This window comes from Lissotriton helveticus, chromosome 3_1 (assembly GCF_964261635.1).
Source record: "Lissotriton helveticus chromosome 3_1, aLisHel1.1, whole genome shotgun sequence".
NCBI classification, from domain to species: domain Eukaryota; kingdom Metazoa; phylum Chordata; class Amphibia; order Caudata; family Salamandridae; genus Lissotriton; species Lissotriton helveticus.
The window spans coordinates 1,943,100,114-1,943,117,574 of record NC_136061.1 but is presented as its reverse complement, the minus strand read 5'-3'; the positions used below and the strand labels follow the sequence as shown (position 1 = coordinate 1,943,117,574).

At 46.3% G+C, this 17,461-nt stretch overlaps 1 protein-coding gene across 3 annotated transcripts in view; it reads left to right on the top strand.

The window, feature by feature from the left end:
* The window catches only part of INTS14 (integrator complex subunit 14), a 171,308-nt gene extending 155,329 nt beyond the window's left edge, over positions 1–15,979 (top strand). For all 3 annotated transcript variants that reach the window (XM_078683016.1, XM_078683017.1, XM_078683018.1), the window contains exons 10-12: positions 10,406–10,524; positions 11,173–11,238; positions 15,265–15,979. In XM_078683016.1, coding sequence (XP_078539142.1) covers positions 10,406–10,524; positions 11,173–11,238; positions 15,265–15,516 — 437 coding nt within the window. In that variant the 3' untranslated portion in view covers positions 15,517–15,979. The remainder of the gene's footprint in view (positions 1–10,405; positions 10,525–11,172; positions 11,239–15,264) is intronic.
* The last annotated feature ends 1,482 nt before the right edge of the window (positions 15,980–17,461 follow it).

The window sequence follows — 17,461 nt, the reverse complement described above, 5'->3', positions numbered from 1 at the left end:
GTACGCAAAAATGTTCTAATGGCCCCTTTAGTCAACCACAGGAGTTTGAATTCTCATACCATCCAAGATCTGCATTGGACTGTAATATCTAAGGTGGAATTAGACAACCGCCGAGGCGACTTGGAACTAAAACTGACAAGACGGGAGGCGACGCTAATTGTAAAGTTCAATACGGCAGTGGACGGACTGAATGAATAGACAGTCTTTTGGAAGAAGCACGCGCAGGATAAAGGCTCATGTCGAATCAACTCTTGCAGGCAACCCCAGTTTGAATCGCACTACATCTCCCAGTAGATTTCCTAGAAAAAATGGCTTGGACTACATCTCCCATAAGCCCTTGCGCACGGAGGGTGTGGGCCTGAATGTGTAAAATGATTTCCGTTTCCAGCGAGAAGAGGAGAAACCGCATAACCAACCAACATTACATACATGTGGCAGTAATCTGATACTATCACTGTCTCTTATTCAAGGGAGAGGTCTGCATCCATTCAAACATCTACATTTCAAATCTCCTTGGCTAGCGGGGGTTACGTACTTCTTATAAGAAACCAGATCACCTTCTCCCGTATGGTCCTATCTGAGATCGGGAGAAACCGCAAAATTGTATGCGGCCTTCGCTTTAAAAAAAAATCCCTAAACAGTCTGCCAACTGGAGAAACAGAGTGTGTTAAGGTGGCATGGCTTTGGGTCTCCATTCATGGACAGTGTTTTGTCAGCCCAAGGATTAGCTGGTTGTGTCCATAAATATGGAAATTGTGGCTCCCACAAAATGGCGAATAATATCAAGTGGCCTTGTTTACTGATTGAGCAGGGACAATGTTTAATATTTTGGGAAATACCATGACTAATCTCTCTGGGCTTGTGAAGTAGCATAACAATCATATGGAAGCAGTTTGCTAGATTAACTTTGTTAGTTAATCCAGAGAGCTGCAGACCAGTGGCAGTAGGTATTATTGAAATGGATAAATGCAGGATCTCGAAATGAAGCTCACCTGACAGTGCAACACAATATCTTAAGTCAAGAATTTAAAGAGTTGTGCGCACAAGGGAGGACTGTTTATACCCTACACTCCTAATCAGACATCCTAAAGAGAGGAACAAACCTTAGGCGCACACAACATACAAATTATATATCAAAGGTTTTTCACAGTTTAGTGTTCATCAGAAATTCCAATTTCCACACGAGTTATAGTCATCCAAATCTTGGATTTCAGAGATTTTATTTGGAGATAGGTTTCTGTGTTCAAGTAGCCAACATGTTTTTTGTCAGATTTAGAAACTTCATCAGGGCTGTAGTTGTTTTTAAGGATCAAATAATAAGCACTGCCATGCTTAAATAAGGTCAGGATGTATTCCAGATAAGTTTCCTCACCCTGCTAGTATTTCACCAATGCAGACAATCATTCAGTATTAACATGTTTCGTCGGATTTAGCGACTTCATCAAGGCTACAATAAATTATTGTTCAATCAATCAATATATTCTTTATTCGATTTGAAAAATAAAATCATAAAAGACAAACACAGTATAAAACGGTGCACAAAATCAGCATCAACATAGGTTAAAAATTACACTAGCCTTAAAACACCAGAAAGATAACGTGAGCGAAAAAATCATATTGTGGGCAGGTTTAAAAACTGTAAGTGCAATAGTGCAAGTCCTACTTGTGTACACTTCATATGCTTAAAGAGTGGAAGTATAAATTTAAATCGCAAAAGAATGAATTTCACACAAATCATGACAATATGTAAAGTGTAATTGACTGAAACATTATTGCAATCACAAAAGGCCTTCAACAAGCCCTTAAAACAGCCGTGATTGAAAGGCACTAGATGCGAAAATAAATGTAGCCTAAAACATGTCAATAGACTTTGCTGAAGGCGGGACAAGTTCCAGGTTAGATAGGGTTCCAGGCTACTCACAGTTTTCACTAGTATCGCGTGTCGCACAGAATGTTTTGGTAGTGCTATGTACTCGCGAACAGCTGCTATCTTGTCTTTAAACTCTTGAGTGACCCATCGGAAGTCGGATTTAAGTAAGGTAAAGAGTTCAGGTCTCCATAAAAATGTTGTAGTCTAATTCACAAATAATATGGTTTTAACTTCCATATGTGATGAGATTGTTAGCAAAAAATACAGTAAAAAGGTACCATAACAAATCAAATGTAGTTGAAGGCACAATAACCAGTTGCAGATGGTGTAAATCAATCAATCAACTAACCCATTGGTTTGTGACCAGCCTGTAGTAGCTGTTGATAGTCTTAACATTGTTCACTGATACAATCAAACGTTTTTACAATCAGCGAATATCAGATGAAATTACTGGAACCACCTAATACCCCTTCGATTGGTGTGGTACCAGAAAATAATTGCCAGGGTATCGACTGATACATATATATATATATTTTTTTTCAAACGTTTATTTATATATATATATATATATATATATATAACGTTAAAAAAAAAAATATATATATATATACATATATATATATATATTACAGGAACTTCGTTTTTTCTTACAGCTTGCTGCAAAATAACGAACAGGACCCAGTTAGGTGAATTTGCTTGCTTTATTTAGTCAAGTGCATCACTCCATCCGCCATGACGCATTTCGGGCCCTGAAGCCCCTGATCACATTATATATATATTTTTTTATTTTTATTTTTTATTTTCAGTACATCGTCAGGAACAGACATAGATCCATTAACTACAGTCTTCCAACAGTTACAATATTTGCATTTAGTCCTCGGACACTACATACATAGCAAGGTTATTCATAACTTTCCAAGTCCCAATTCGGTAGTAATCTTCCCTCCCTCTCCTCCCTCCCTACCCACCCACTCCTCTCCCTGTTATTGACTTAACAGTGGTCCCACTGCAGATCAAGAGCTACTTTCAGGGGTCGGTGTCACGCTCGGTGGTTCACAAATGTTCCCTCGTGATTCATTCCACTTCCCTGATATTCTCGACCATTTCTTGTGGCATCCCCGGTGGGTGTAAACTGCTTTTTCAGCTACCATAGCTGTGTCCATATCATGTTCCCATTGCGACTGCGTGGGTAGCACCCCGGATCCCCAGTTCCTGGCTATATTACGCTTCGCCAATGCCATTCCTAGCGTTGCCCATGTTTTCAACCCCACATTAAGGTCCGTTGGTTGGCATATATTCAAGAGGCAGCACTTAGGGTCTGCCTGGATCTCCGCCCCTCCCACCTCTGAGAGCTCGGTTACCACCTGCTCCCAGTAGGATTGTATCTTGGGGCATTCCCATATTATATGGAAGTATGTTCCGACCTGCCCGCATCCCCTCAAGCAAAGTGAGTCTAGTGCATGCCCAAGTGTGTGTATCATGGTACGAGGGTAATATACCTGGTGAAGCACTTTGAGCTGTATTAGTTTTAAGCGGGATGGAATTGCCGCCTCCCTGGCCGAGGCCAATGCGTCCATCCAATCGGAGTCCTCTATGTCACCTAGTTCCACCTCCCATTTGCTGCGTAGTACTACCGTCGGGTCCGGGAGATTATTGATCAATTTCCGATATGTCTGAGATATGGCTTTTTTGGTCAAATGGTCTGTGAGGAGTCTATCCTCAAGAGGCGATGCGTCTGCTAGCTTAGTGCCCGGGGGATAGCGCCCCGGAGTGCGTGTCTGATTTGGATATATCGGTAAAGCTCCGAGTCTGCCAGTCCATATTTTTCTCGGAGAGCTGTGAATGTAATCATCTCCCCTCTTACCAATAGATCTCCTATGCTTGTGATACCTATTAGGTCCCATTGTTTGAACCCTTTAGTGTTTTCCAAGATGCCCCTTCAATCAATCAATCAATCGAATCAATCACGGCATTTGTAAAGCGCGGCATCCTAAAGCTTTCTGTGACGCGTGCCAGATTTTAATTGTGGGGGCCGTAGGGCCTGTCAGGGCCTGTCGTCTCTTGTTTGTGTAAAGGGCTTTCATAAGGTGGTCTCCCGGTAGCACGTGTCTATCTAATCTGTATGCTGGGTCGTCATATGGGGCGTGGAGCCATTGATTGATGATGGTTAGTTGTGCGGCCCAGTAATATAACTTAACACTCGGTAGGGCTATCCCCCCGTCGTACCAACTACGTATTAATTTAGAGTGCGCTATCCGGGCAGGTTTCCCGTCCCATAATAAGGAGGAGATTTCGGCATCAATTGCCTTAAAATGAGAGAGGAATCGGAAAGGGGGTATTATGAAGAGCGTATAAGAACATAGGAAGTGCTAGCATTTTAAAAAGCGCCGCCCTTCCCAGCAATGTCAGCGGGAGAGACCGCCAGTGTGAAACATCCGATTTCAGCCTCTGTATGGGCTTCATCAGATTGTCCTCCGTGAAGACACTCTCTTGGGGGGTGGCATAGATACCTAAGGATTGGAATCCTCTAGTCACTATTTGCAGGGGACAGTCCGGGGGAAGCGGTGGTGCCGAGCCACGCAGTATGTAGCGCAGCGATTTCGACCAGTTGATGGTACATCCTGACTTCCCGCCAAACGCTACGAAAATATCTAAGAGGGCCCTCAGTGACTCTGCCGGGGACGTCCGATAAATCAGTACGTCCGCGTACAGGGAGATTCGATCTTCCCAGTCCGCCTCCCATACTATTCCTCTGAGCAATGGTGTTGTGCGTATCCACGTCGCTAATGGTTCCAATATTAATGCAAATAGGATTGGGGAAAGCGGGCAGCCCTGTCGCGTCCCTCTTCCCAGTGTAATCTCCCTCGATATATGACTATTTGTCACCACATGGGCCAAGAGTGCTGTGTATAGCAGTCTAATCCACCCGCAGAATTTGGGGCCAATACCCATCTTTCGAAGTACTGCAATTAAGAATGGCCATTCCACTAGGTCGAACGCCATCGTTGCGTCTAATGAAAGGATGGACGCATCGTCTTGGAGCAAGTAAGTACGGGCCAGCACACCATTGAGCCGCCGTAGATTTAGGGAGGTGTTACGCCCAGGCATAAAGCCTGATTGATCAGGGTGGATCAGTGTCGTCAGATGCAGTCGGAGTGCCAGCGTTTTTGCCAAGATCTTTGCTTCAGTATTTATGAGGGAAATTGGTCGATAGGATGAGGGTTGTTCCGGGGGTTTGCCCGGTTTGTGTATCGTCACTATGGTTGCCAACCTTTGGTCTCTGGGTAACGTTCCCTGTGTGAGGCTATCGGTGTACATTTTGAGCAAATGGGGGGTAACTTTACTTGCTACTTTTTTATATATTTCTATCGGTAGACCATTGGGCCCTATTGCTTTGCCAGTGTGAAGCGCCCCCAGTGCCTTTCCCACCTCCTCCGCCGATAAGTCAGCTTCAAGTGTTTCCCTGTCCTCATGTGATAATGTGGTCAGTGGTATGCCATCCAAAAACTGCACGCATTCCTCTTCCGTCACCTCTATTCGTGGGGTATATACTTGCTCATAGTAAGTTGCTAATTCTTCCACAATCAATTTGGGATCTGTCGTCCGAGTGCCGTCATCCAGTGTCAGTCGGGCTATCCACCTGTCCGCCCTCTCCTTTTTTTCCAGCCATGCGAGCATTTTGCCCGTCTTGTCACCTAGTTCATATACCCTATGCATGGTACTTGTGTGTTTAGACTTTGCCATGTCCTCGGCGTAGGCTCTGAATTCCAGATCTGCTAACGCCAGGGTCTGTGCTTTGGCCTCGCTGGGATCCACGGCGTGATCCCGTTCCGCCAGCAGCGCTGTCGCTTCTAAGGACTCGATGGTTTGTCTGTGTTCCCGTTTGTGATGGGTAATAATCGAGATGGCCTGCCCCTGGATTACTGATTTGTACGCCTCCCAGAGCGTGGTTGGAGAGTTCGCTGTCGATATGTTCTCGGCAAAATAACAGTCAGTGTCAGTCACCAGGGCCTTCGCAATTTTACGGTTCTGTAGGTAGCCAGGGTAGAGTGGGTAGATTCTCCGTCTTTTGGGGAGTTGTTTAGTGTAGGTAAGTTGTATCGGGGAATGATCCGAAATCCCTCTCGCTAAGTGCTCAATTGCCGTGACCTTCTCGGGGGCTACCGCCAGCGCCAGGATATAATCTATATGGGAGAGACTGTGCTGCGCCCCTGAGTTAAAGGTGAATTGCTGCTCAGTGGGGTGTTTGAGTCTCCACATGTCAGTGAGGCCCATGGCATCAAGAAACTCCCTAATAATAATAATAATAATAGGGAGATTTGTAGAGCGCCTGGTTACGCGCACCGGGTGTCCCCGCGCTGTGACAAGTGGAAGTGACAGAATCAAGTGGCCAGAAGCAGTGCAAGTCTAGCGGATAAAGAGATGGGTTTTAAGTTTCCCCCGGAATCTGGATTCGGATGGTTCCTGGCGCAGCTCCGACGGCAGACCGTTCCAGCCTTTGGCTGCCAGATACCGGAAGGACCTGCCCCCCATCCGAGCCTTTCTTACTTTGGGGACTTTCACTAGCCCTGCACATGTGGAGCGCAGGGCACGGGATGGCTAAGGACCTGATTGGATCTATTGTCCCCTCTCGGTGGGTTACGGTCGATGGCCGCGTCACAGACTGCATTGAAATCCCCTCCCATGAATAAGTCTCCCTCAGGTAGGTCCAGTAGGAGCCTCCCGACATCGTGAAGGGCTGTTTGGTGGAGCATCAGGGGGATATATACTGATACCATATTATACACTCGCACCTCCCATTGACAAGTGAGTGCTGTGAACCGTCCCTGGTCATCTGTCCAGGTTTTAGTGATTATTAGTGGGGAGCTTTTATGAATTAAGATGCCTACCCCCCGGGATCCGGAGGTGAATTCTGCATGCGCGGCCATTTTGAACCCCCATCAGTTAAGCGCCTTACAAGGCCGTTCTTGTCAAATGTGTTTCCTGCAGGAGTACCACCGTGGGGGCCTTCCTTTTTAGGTATTGTAGTACCAGACCCCGTTTAATTTCGTTACCCAACCCATTCACATTCAATGAGATGACTGTCGGGGAGGGGGGGGCAGGGCGAGTATGTGAGACGTCTGGGAGCTAGGTCCCACTATTTCGCTACCTGGCATTACGTTTATGGGCTAGAGTACTTCAGCCTGGGGCTGTCAGTAACCATTCCCATGTGCGTACTCCCAGTGTCCATGTCAGCATAAATGTCATTTTGAGGAGAGACTGTGTAACTTCAACCTTCAAACAAACCCACATCAACTTAACAGTACCTAGTACTGCCCACCCCCTACCCTGCCTCCCTGCCCGGCGGACCAACAACCATCCACCTCCCCAACTGAGCAGAGCGCTTACAGTCCCCTGTAACCTGTAAAACATTTAGGGGTAAGTCCTCGGTGACTTTTGCGGGGTCCCCCTCTAGGAATTCGTCCCAATTGCGCTACTTAGGTTCAATAGTTCCTACCTTCTGCCATCCTTAAATTCGGTCCGGCAGTATCTGCCGTATGTTGTGGTAGTCCTCCACTTTCGGCATTCCCCCCACCTCCCCCAGCATAGTTCCTGTACGAACTACAGATGTAGAGCCGGGCAGCACCACCGGAATCTCGTTTGAAACTTCCAGGCCGTCGTCTGTGATGAGCTCAATTTTAATGTGCGCCCTCATAGGCCTTCCTCCGTGCGGTTCCTCTCGTCATCCGGACCGTTGCGGCCGTTACCTCGATTCCTGTGGCTACGCGCTGGTCGCCAGCCCTCCAGCCATTCTCTTGCTTCTCCTGGGGACTCAAAGAACCATGTCTTCCCTTCGGAGTCCACTCGTAGCCTCGCTTGAAAAATCATGGAGTATTTGATTTCTTTCGCCCGGAGCTCCTTCTTCACCTCCGTGAAACTCCTTCCTTGTTGCGCCACCGCCACCGCGGCCGTGTAGTCCGGGTAAAAGGTGACCTCTGAATTCTCGATCTTGATCGGCGGGGCTATCCGGACGGCCTGCAATATGGCATCACGGTCACGATAGTAAAAAATGTGCGCCAAAATTGGACGTGGAGGATTTCCTGGGCGAGGTTTGCCTCCTGGCACGCGGTGGGCCCTTTCCACCGAGAAGAAATTAGATAACCCTCGTGGTTGAAGCTGGTTTTGGATCAGATCTTCTATAAAGAGGTCAAGGGCAGGACCCCCGGCCGTCTCCGGTACGCCAACCAGGCGCACGTTATTGCGCCCGGACCTGCCTTCCTGCTCATCCAGCTTAGTCTTTAGAATGCTGTTGTCTTGCTCCAGTTTGCGTACTTTGAGTTGCAGGTCCGCCGTTTCCGCCGTTAGTCCCGCCGTCGTTTTCTCCACTGTACCCAGGCGGTCCGATACTTTGGCCAGGTCTGCGCGCATGAGAGCAATGTCCGTTGAGATTGTGCCCATGGAGGATTGCATCGATTGCAGTGTCGCCATTACATCTTTTAGGGTGATCTCCCCCATGGCACCGGGGCTGTCTGACGCGTGGGTGGAGGGTTGCTGTGCGTCCCCCTTCGCCGAGCCTGCACTGTCTTTGGTGTAGGCATATGTTTCTAGCCGGGGAGCCTGATGCACCCTAGGTCCCCTGCCACTCATGTTCGCTTGTTGTGACGCACTATCAATTGGCCTGCGTGGGTCGTGGAGCAGCGGCGTTCAACCTGGCTTCCATGTTTGTCCCCCCTCTTCCGTGTCGTCCCGGGCCGAGCACTCTATCTCGCTCGGTACCTTTTTATCTGGGCCTGCTCCGCTTCTGCTTCCCCCTGCTGTGGGCTCCCGGGGAATCGCGTACACCTACTGTCTTACACGTGGTCTGTCCCTCCTGTGGGGTCTGCCGGCAATCGCGACCAGGCCTGGGTCGTAGTGTCTCCTGGGCCGCCCGCTGGTGTCACGTATCGGCTACAGACCCGGAGTCAGGCTCCCTTCACTGCAAGCCGGGGCGGGGGGGGGGGGGGGGGTCGCCGGTTGCGGCCGGGCGATGCGTGGGCTTTCGCTGTCCGTCTTTGCCGCACCGCGGCCGTTTCGCTACCCCAGCGCGCCCGCTCCGACTCTCCCTCACTGTCGGGGCCTCTCGCGCCTCCTCCGGACCGCCAACTGGCCCTCCAACGCCTGCCAGGCGCCCCCTAGGGTTCCGGCGCAGTTTCCGGTGTCTCTCACCGCCGCCGAGGATCAGCGTCTCTTCTGCCGCCCAAGGCACTGGGTCTTGGCTCACCTGTAGTCCCCGGCTCTGACCGTCCGTACAGGCCGCGTCTTCCATGCCGGCAGCTCTCCGCCCAGGTTCGGAGCACCGCGACGAGGGTAGGTTCTACTGGTAGCGGAGGCGCTCCGGTTGCAGAATCACTGTTGTTTCGCCGTTTTTGGGCAGGATTAGTATGCGGATATCGTGGGGAAACTCTCCTGGTCATAGAGCTCTTCTAAGCTACGGCCATCTTGGCTGGTCGCTAGCCACGCCCCCAAGGTTACAATAATTAATAAAGATTAGCAGGGATAGCATTCCCGATATATGCCACACATATTTAGGCAACTACATTCCACCACCAGCTACTGTGAAGTTGTTGTTATCACATGCGTGCTTATTACTTATACATACCTTAGTACATGTGAGCATCAGTGCAACAGAATTGGTGTTCTGTGTTCTAGAACTTTCAGTAGCATTTCATTATTGATTGTATTGCTGCGGACAGAGACAGAGATTTTAGTGAAGTAAAGGTTTAGAATGAGATCATAAAACTGTTCTTAACATGTGACACTGCTTCATGAAGCTGTCCTTAACCAGTGATACTGCGTCTTTAGGCATTTGGACAATGTTTGAGAGCGATCATTATATCTGATATAGCCTATACAAAAATCTGTTACAAATCAAAGTAAAAGAAAAGTGCACCACGCGAGGGCACGATAATTTGAGATGGCACCCCTAAGGAAAGTCATGTGTAATATCTTATAACCCTATGCAATAGTAGTCGTGGGATGGCTAGTTGCTCCATACCTGTTGATATTTTTAAGGATCAAATAGTGAGCACAGCCATGCTTAAATAAGGTCAGTATCCCACCTACATATCGAAAAAGAAAGGACCATGTCAATTTGTGTCAAGCGGGATCACAATAATGGTCTCGCCATATAAAGCTTTCACTCACCCAGATAAGTTTCCTCGCCGTGCTAGTATTTCACCAATGCAGTGAATCATTAACTTTAGATTCAGGTAAGAATCTGTAGAACACCCAGATATATAATAACATTAATTATTTAAATGATACTTTACTAAACACGTCCTTACTAAGTAAGCTTTCATTGAAAAAACCATGTAGGATTAGAAGACCTGTAAAATAATTTGTGTTAATCCGTCATTTTCTAGTCCTCGGACACAAGTGCAAGAGTCCCAGTAAATCGGACTGTCAATTCCTTTCAGCAGTAAGCACGTTTCTTGTACATTGATGCAAGAGTTTCTTTTGACTGTAGTAAAGGACAATGGTCAAGTTCTTTAATTGCATTCATTTCTGCTCTTCCAGATGCCAAAGAGAATCCTTATGGGGATGATGACAACAAGAGTCCCTTTCCACTGCAGCCCAATGCCAAGCGAAGTTATGCTCAGAATGTGACAGTTTGGATCAAGCCAAGCGGCCTACAGGTAAGCACTTCCCATGATCTTCATAGGTCAAAGTCAGCCTCTCCTTGTTGGTGCACCTCTACATGAGCAATATATTTACCTACCATGCAGCTGTCAAGTCCAGGCAGCCAGGGTGAGATTGAGGTGAAGGCACAGGATCTCTCATTATAGATGCTTGATTATTAGACTAGTGTAATGTTTCTTGGCCCAGTGATGTGCACAGAAAAATATAAGATCCAGTAATTTTACAAAGTGCACTGACTTAATTTCCCTTCAGGAGGCTGAACTTATATCGCCCATTTGTTAACTCCTGCTCAGGCTATGTCATTGGCACTAATGCTTGCTAATGCCTAAGATAGCAGAGAAGCATAATTACCTTTTGGAAAGTAATTTCTGGCTCCTCACCTGCAGGTGACAGCCTCAAATTCTGTCAGTTTCATCTTCTCCTAGCATCCCTTCAATGTCAAAGTGAGAGTGCTGTTGAATGTAGCAATAGTTGTAACTAAATATTGCTACCGGCAAAAGCTGGACTAGGTTGTAATTGTAGGCCATAGAAATACAACCATACAGTTTTGTTGATTGGCACGCACCTGTCCCAGTTATCCTGCTCCAACTCTCTAAAAAAAAGCATGTTTCAGTATTATCACCTGGCCTTTCTTCCTCCTGCAGACAGACGTTCAGAAAATTTTAAGAAATGCAAGAAAACTTCCAGAGAAGACTCAGACTTTCTACAAGGTATGTAATTGGAGTGGTTGCTGAAGTGTTCCGGCAGTCTGAGGTAGGGCCCCATAGTTTGTTGTGGCAGTGTTCAGGTATTACAGATTACTTTCAGAGACCACTCTCAACGTTTATGGCCATCTCAATGACTGAACTACTTGCAATGCTATCACATGACCAATCCCATCTTGATACTCCTGTATTGGAAGCGTAATTTTAATTTGTGCAGAAATGCTAGCCGACAATGACCCAAAACCATAGAAATATTTGGAGATTATTTTGATCTTGATAAAGGTCATATGAAGAACAAAGCTGACCAGTTCCACAGTCAAGTTACAGGTTCTGGTAGTTGGGGAAGGCAGTACCCTGTGACGTCTTCTGGAAGAGCATGGGTCTGTCAAACTCACAGAACTCAGGGAGAGTTTCCTTGTGTGACTGGGTGAGAAGAAGGCTGCTATGGACCTTCTTGTGGCAACTATGATCTATAAATATGTAGATTCTCTGGATAGGTCACATATCAAGAGAAGGCTCAATTCTCTGTGAATTGTAATACATCTGGTTATTGAACACCTAATGCTTTCTGTGTGTACCACCCTTTGTGGAATTCTGTGTTTGCTTACTGGATGTGTACATCTGTTAGTAACTGCCCATGTGGGTGGATCAAGCTCTTTGTATTATAGGAGGCCGAGAAATCTACAAGAATGTTAGTGCAGTATATTCTCTTTGCTGCTCCCCTGCAATTACTTTTTATTGAAAGGTTGACTTGATAAGATATCCACTGTGCCATTGATGGTCCCGGATCCTCCCTGAAGCTTTGTAGTTTCAGTGACTGTCAGGCTAGTCCTGGTTGGCACTAATGTTCTAATGCTTGGTGAGTTTATGTAGGCCGCGAAGCACTTCATGTAGGGCAATGTTTTTTTTTTTTAGTTCACTGAAAAATAATTCCGAATTAACCGCATCTTTGTTGGGGCAGAAATTTGACTGAAAACTCTCTTGGGCCCTTCCCGGTGTAGCTCTTCAAAACGCAGATTGCAAGACATCCAATGCTCCTAAATCCAATGGGGCTCGACAGAGCCCTGCTTCTGTTCAGCTGTTGGTTTTTGACATTTTAGTTGGGACGGTGGTCAGTAAAGCGCATTTTCACACGTTCTTTACTTCTCAGTGTAGAGAATAGAAAATGTAAGAATATTGGCTGGCAGTTATGTATACCCCAGGCCCAGGGTAGAAATCACAAGTAGTTCATTACTTGGCCATACTTGTCCATTGGTCGTGGCTCCAGGTGGAGCTAATAACCATCCTAGAGACAGGAAGCAGGATTTGTTAATAGGCGATAGTTGTTGATAGCCTAGTAGTTATGTTATTATAAGCTTGTAGAGTTCCATGATGCCTCTTCCCCATCGGTTGCTGCCCACCGTTCCCCGAACAATATTCAATTTTCTCTGCTCTCCGCCATGAAACCGACACTCCTCTACTGTGCAGGACCAGGGAGGTTGAATAACGTTTGGCAGGAATGTGATCAACCTAAAACATATTACTTGATGGCCAGTTGATAGCAGCCCCTGCATGTCCCAGCAACATATTTTGACCATTTGAGCCCAGTTGCTGCATATTCACAGACCATGCATGACTTCTGCTCTTGACTACACTCTTGGTCCTTACACTAGTATTTGTTTGGCTCGGACCTGGCCAGGTTTCCTCCTCTTACCCTACTGTAGGCTGCGGCCATGTATTCTTGTCTGCTTCCTCGTGTGACAACTTCGCAGATGCCCTATACATTACATTTCTATCATCACTGCCTACACACTGGCCCTGTAGCTTAACAAGATTGATTTGCATCTCCTTTCATCCCGCCTCAGTTTCCCAGTGGCGGCCAGAGATAGCTGCACGGTCCCCACAATTATGCCTCCTATGGGGAATGTTCTGGACTGCTTTGCTGAAGAAAGTGCTTATCCACCTTTAGTCTCTGGCTGCACTGCCTGTTAGCTATCATTTATGTGGCATGTAGACTGCACAGAAGTATGATGATGGTATGCAAGAGTGGTGTGAATGTATTCAAGTGTTGGCAGCTTCTAACTGATCCCATAACTGAAGAGACCCTCATGCAGCTCCCGCTTCTCTCTCTCAGGTGTCTCGTCAGTTTGTACATATTTGGTCTGCCATTGGGTGATGTAGTCAGTGGCTGCAACTGGTGCTAAAGTTCACTCACTTTGGTACATGGTGCTTTTTCTTCTTTCGCCTACTTTTCCTTGGAGTCAAAGATACCAGCCCCTTGCATCCCATTCTTGGTGGTGTCCTTCCTTCCTGTTGCTCTTGACACATGGCAAGATGTAAACTCGCACCCTCAGCAGATGGAATGCACAGATTATCTTGAGTTCTGAAAAGAATTCATACCCATATGGTTTTGTCAGTAAAACTGTCTGGCATATCCTTCAAGCTGGCTGGCCATGCTTTGTTAAGATTGGTAGGTTAACAAAAATGTCTGGATTGAAAGTAAGCGACTGCTCTATTTAATGATGCTGTATGAAACAGCGGACTGTATTGTACTTATATATATATATATATATATTTCTTCATACCTCTATTGGACCACCAAAGCACAATGATGCACAGATAGCCCACTGCTTCACAGAGTTTGGCATAGTGCGTGATGAGTAGTGGCTTGATTTTATCATGTTGCTGTGCTTATGCGATGAATGGAGTGAAGGGGAATACGAGAATGATGCACATATGAATGTGCCTACCATCCTTGGGTGGAAGTTTGGTTCGAATACATAAGAAAGTGTAATATGTGTGGTGAGTCACTTGCATCTCACAATAAATGTCCCAAGGCTAGATGATAAACAAAATCTCGGATACATAATTTGTTGAACGGTATACATTGCATAACTGTAATAACCATAGTTAGTTAAGGGAAAGTATGTGGTGTGTATGTATGTGTGTGTGAGGGGGTCTATACTTCTGCTCTTAGTCAACCAGATGTGTATGAGAAGATTGCAGTGATCAACCAAAATAGTTGCTCTCCAAAATCACACGGTGAAGAAGCACTACAGAAAAATACCGTAAATAAATAAATATGGGACTGCTCTCATGCTCTCATATTCACAGTAGTGCACGCTTCTGCGTGTTGGCATATGGTAGTACGCAGCGGTGGCTCCTCAGTTATGTCAGAGGAGCACCGCCCCACTGAAAAATAAAATGATAATATATCCACTTTATTATTATTTTATTTTCATCACTGCCAGCTGAGGCTACAGGGAGGAGTGTTGGCCAAACAGACATGCACACTCATGTTGCAACAGCCGGATTGGAGAAAAGCCCCAGGCACCCTGGGCATAAGCAAGCATCACCCCCCCTCGGTTCACATTTCCCACCACCCCAAAATCGGAGCAGCCACCTCTGGTAGTATGTGCACAGAACCAGTAAGCTCTTTTCCCATGTGGTCTATCACAAAGATGACTCTTGTTCTTTCGAATGTTTGAATGGTATTCACAACAAAGGCCTAGTATCCTTGCCATACTTCTGGTTCATATTGTGCCGTGCCATAAATGCTGAGGATCAGACTTGGCACCTGTATCTTCCCTGACACCCACCCACCACAGGTTTCTGAATTGGGTAAATGAGTTTTCGAGCACAGCCTCCTCATCTGTTCCATTGATAAAGAAGAATGCATGTAGTGGGACGTCAGTGTTTTTGGGTGGAGATTAGCAAGATGGCACATAGTTGAGTGGTCATTAAGTAATTGCTATCAATATGGGAGGGAGCGAGGGAGGGATATCCTCCAAAAACCAAAACTGGGAATAGCTTAGTAGATTAAGAATGTAAGTGGGTGGAATGATGCTGAAGCCATAAGTGACTCCCCATTTAGAACTCCCAATAGTGTTGAGGTGACTTCGAAGCCACCATCATTTGAACAAGAGATTGGGTTTGAGTTAGGAGTTCTGTGATTTTACATCAGGGTAGTTAACGTCATGGTTGACTCGACTGCATTTTGGTACATCTGATGCACATGCTAACAGTTGCTCCCATCTTGCTCTTTCTCTGCAGGAACTGAATCGCATGCGGAAGGCGGCCCTAGCGTTCGGGTTTCTGGACCTTTTGAAAGGTGTGGCCGATATGCTGGAAAGAGAGTGCACGCTCCTGCCTGAAACTGCCCACCCTGATGCTGCCTTCCAGCTCACCCATGCTGCTCAGCAGCTGAAAATCACCAGCACTGGGACTTCGGAGTATGCCTCCTTTGACCAAAATATCACTCCCCTACAGACGGACTTCTCTGGCAGCAGTGCGGAACGGATGTGAATTGAACCTTAGAACATTATTGCAGTAACTTATTTTCTTTTTTCTTAATCTGGAAATGAAATTCACTTAATTTTTTCCATATGGAGCCACATTGAAGAAGCCTGCAGATTCCTTGTAGACTTTTGCCAGTATGGAAAGCTCCTACCTGAAAGACCACGATGTAGACACAACTAGAAACGTTGCACATGAAGAGTTATTTGGCAAGTAAGCTGCACATTTAGGAGCAATGAGGAAATCCTGTGTTTTTAGAGAGTGTGAACTGAAAAGCTTCCTGGATCTGCTTGGACTATTTCTTCCCACCACATTGTACAATAGTTTGTTGAAATTAAACCTTTTTCTACAAGAACTGTTTTAGCCATGGCTCAGAAGATGTTCGTCCTTTAACTAGCACCGGACTTTTAAAGTGACTATTTTCACTTTCAGTTTATTTGCAATATTTTCAAATTAAAGAGGTTTTCCACTACTGCATTTGTACACCACAAATTAAATTTGATGCTAGCCATGTCTCGGCTAAAAAAAATGGCTAAAGATATAGCTGATGGCAAACAACCTCAAACTGATGTCTTTTAGCGCTGTGATATATGGCAGCATCAGGTTATATTTTACCATTGAGTAGCATTTTCTCGTAGTGGGGGTGGAGTCCATTGTTAATTTGTCGGTAATTACTATGCAGTTTCAGTTCAGGTTGAGAGACATTGTTGAGTCCTTGGATCCGCACATGGTATCCTCTGGTAACCGCTCCGAATGGCAGTGCATTCTCCGCTAGTCTCCATACAGGCGTTCTTTTATCACTAAATAGAAGCTCTGGTTGTGAGATCAAGCAGGAAATGTTAAGGGTGGGTTTCTTCAAAATTATATAACGGAGTGCCTTTGACATCATTCCCTTTTTGTCAGGCACACAGATGTAACTCTTCCTGTTTAAAAGCAGTATTCCTCTCTGTGCAGTTTACCTGGTGAAATTTAAGTCTGATTGAGGAGCCTCCTTTTTATATCCCTCCTGAGCTTTGCAACCAATTGACAGCTTTTGTTTTTTGGAGACTTTTTCTATTTTCTGTTCAACCGTCTTTCACATCTACAAGAAGGTGCGCAGCTTGTCATTTCTTTGGGTTATCCTTCTTGTAGAAATTGACATATGCACTTAGATCCGTTGCTGCTTGCCATAACATTCTCTGTTCTAAAGTCTGCATGCCATTGTTAGTAAGATAATACATCTGTTCGAGGCATGTGGGCTGCTAAATTCATGTCTTAGCATAGATCGCCGCCTAGTGTTGGGTCCGGATGTTTGCACCTTGTTGTAGAGGGAGAGGTGTGGCGCCGCGGCCAGGGCGACTGACGCTGGAATCGGGGCATCAGGGTTCGATCCCCGGCTCCGGCGGCAGGTTAGCCCAGCACAATGTGACTCTGGGCAATAGCTCGCTTAATCTTCCCGACGGCCCCCAGCGCCTAGAGACCCTTACGGGTGATTGTGCGCTTTACAAATGTGGATTATTATTATTATTATTATTATTGAAAGAGTCTTCGAAGTATCACGAGATAGGTGACTCCTCCCCATTTCCACACAGCGACAAACATAGAGTATGCAACAGGTGCCTATCTCCGGAGCACAACGAAAAACACTGTCCAGCTTGTGCTCTGTTCCAGTCCAAAGAGACTATCCGGAACCGAAGAGCTGCTCGACTAGAAATGCAGCGGCAGGCACCAGAACCGGAAAACATTTTCGACGACGAACATGAACGCCCAGAGGCAGAGGGCTCTGAAGATCTCGAAATAGTCACAGTGGAGGACCAGTCGGACTCCGATGACCAGATCACACCGGGGCAAACCGTGAGTCCAAAGCCCCTACCCCGCCTCCACCTCCACACAAGGCTCCGGTCAAAGCATCGCCTAAAAGCCTTAGCCGCGACCGAAACACCGCTTCAAAAGCCCCGCCTTCCGGCTCGGCTCC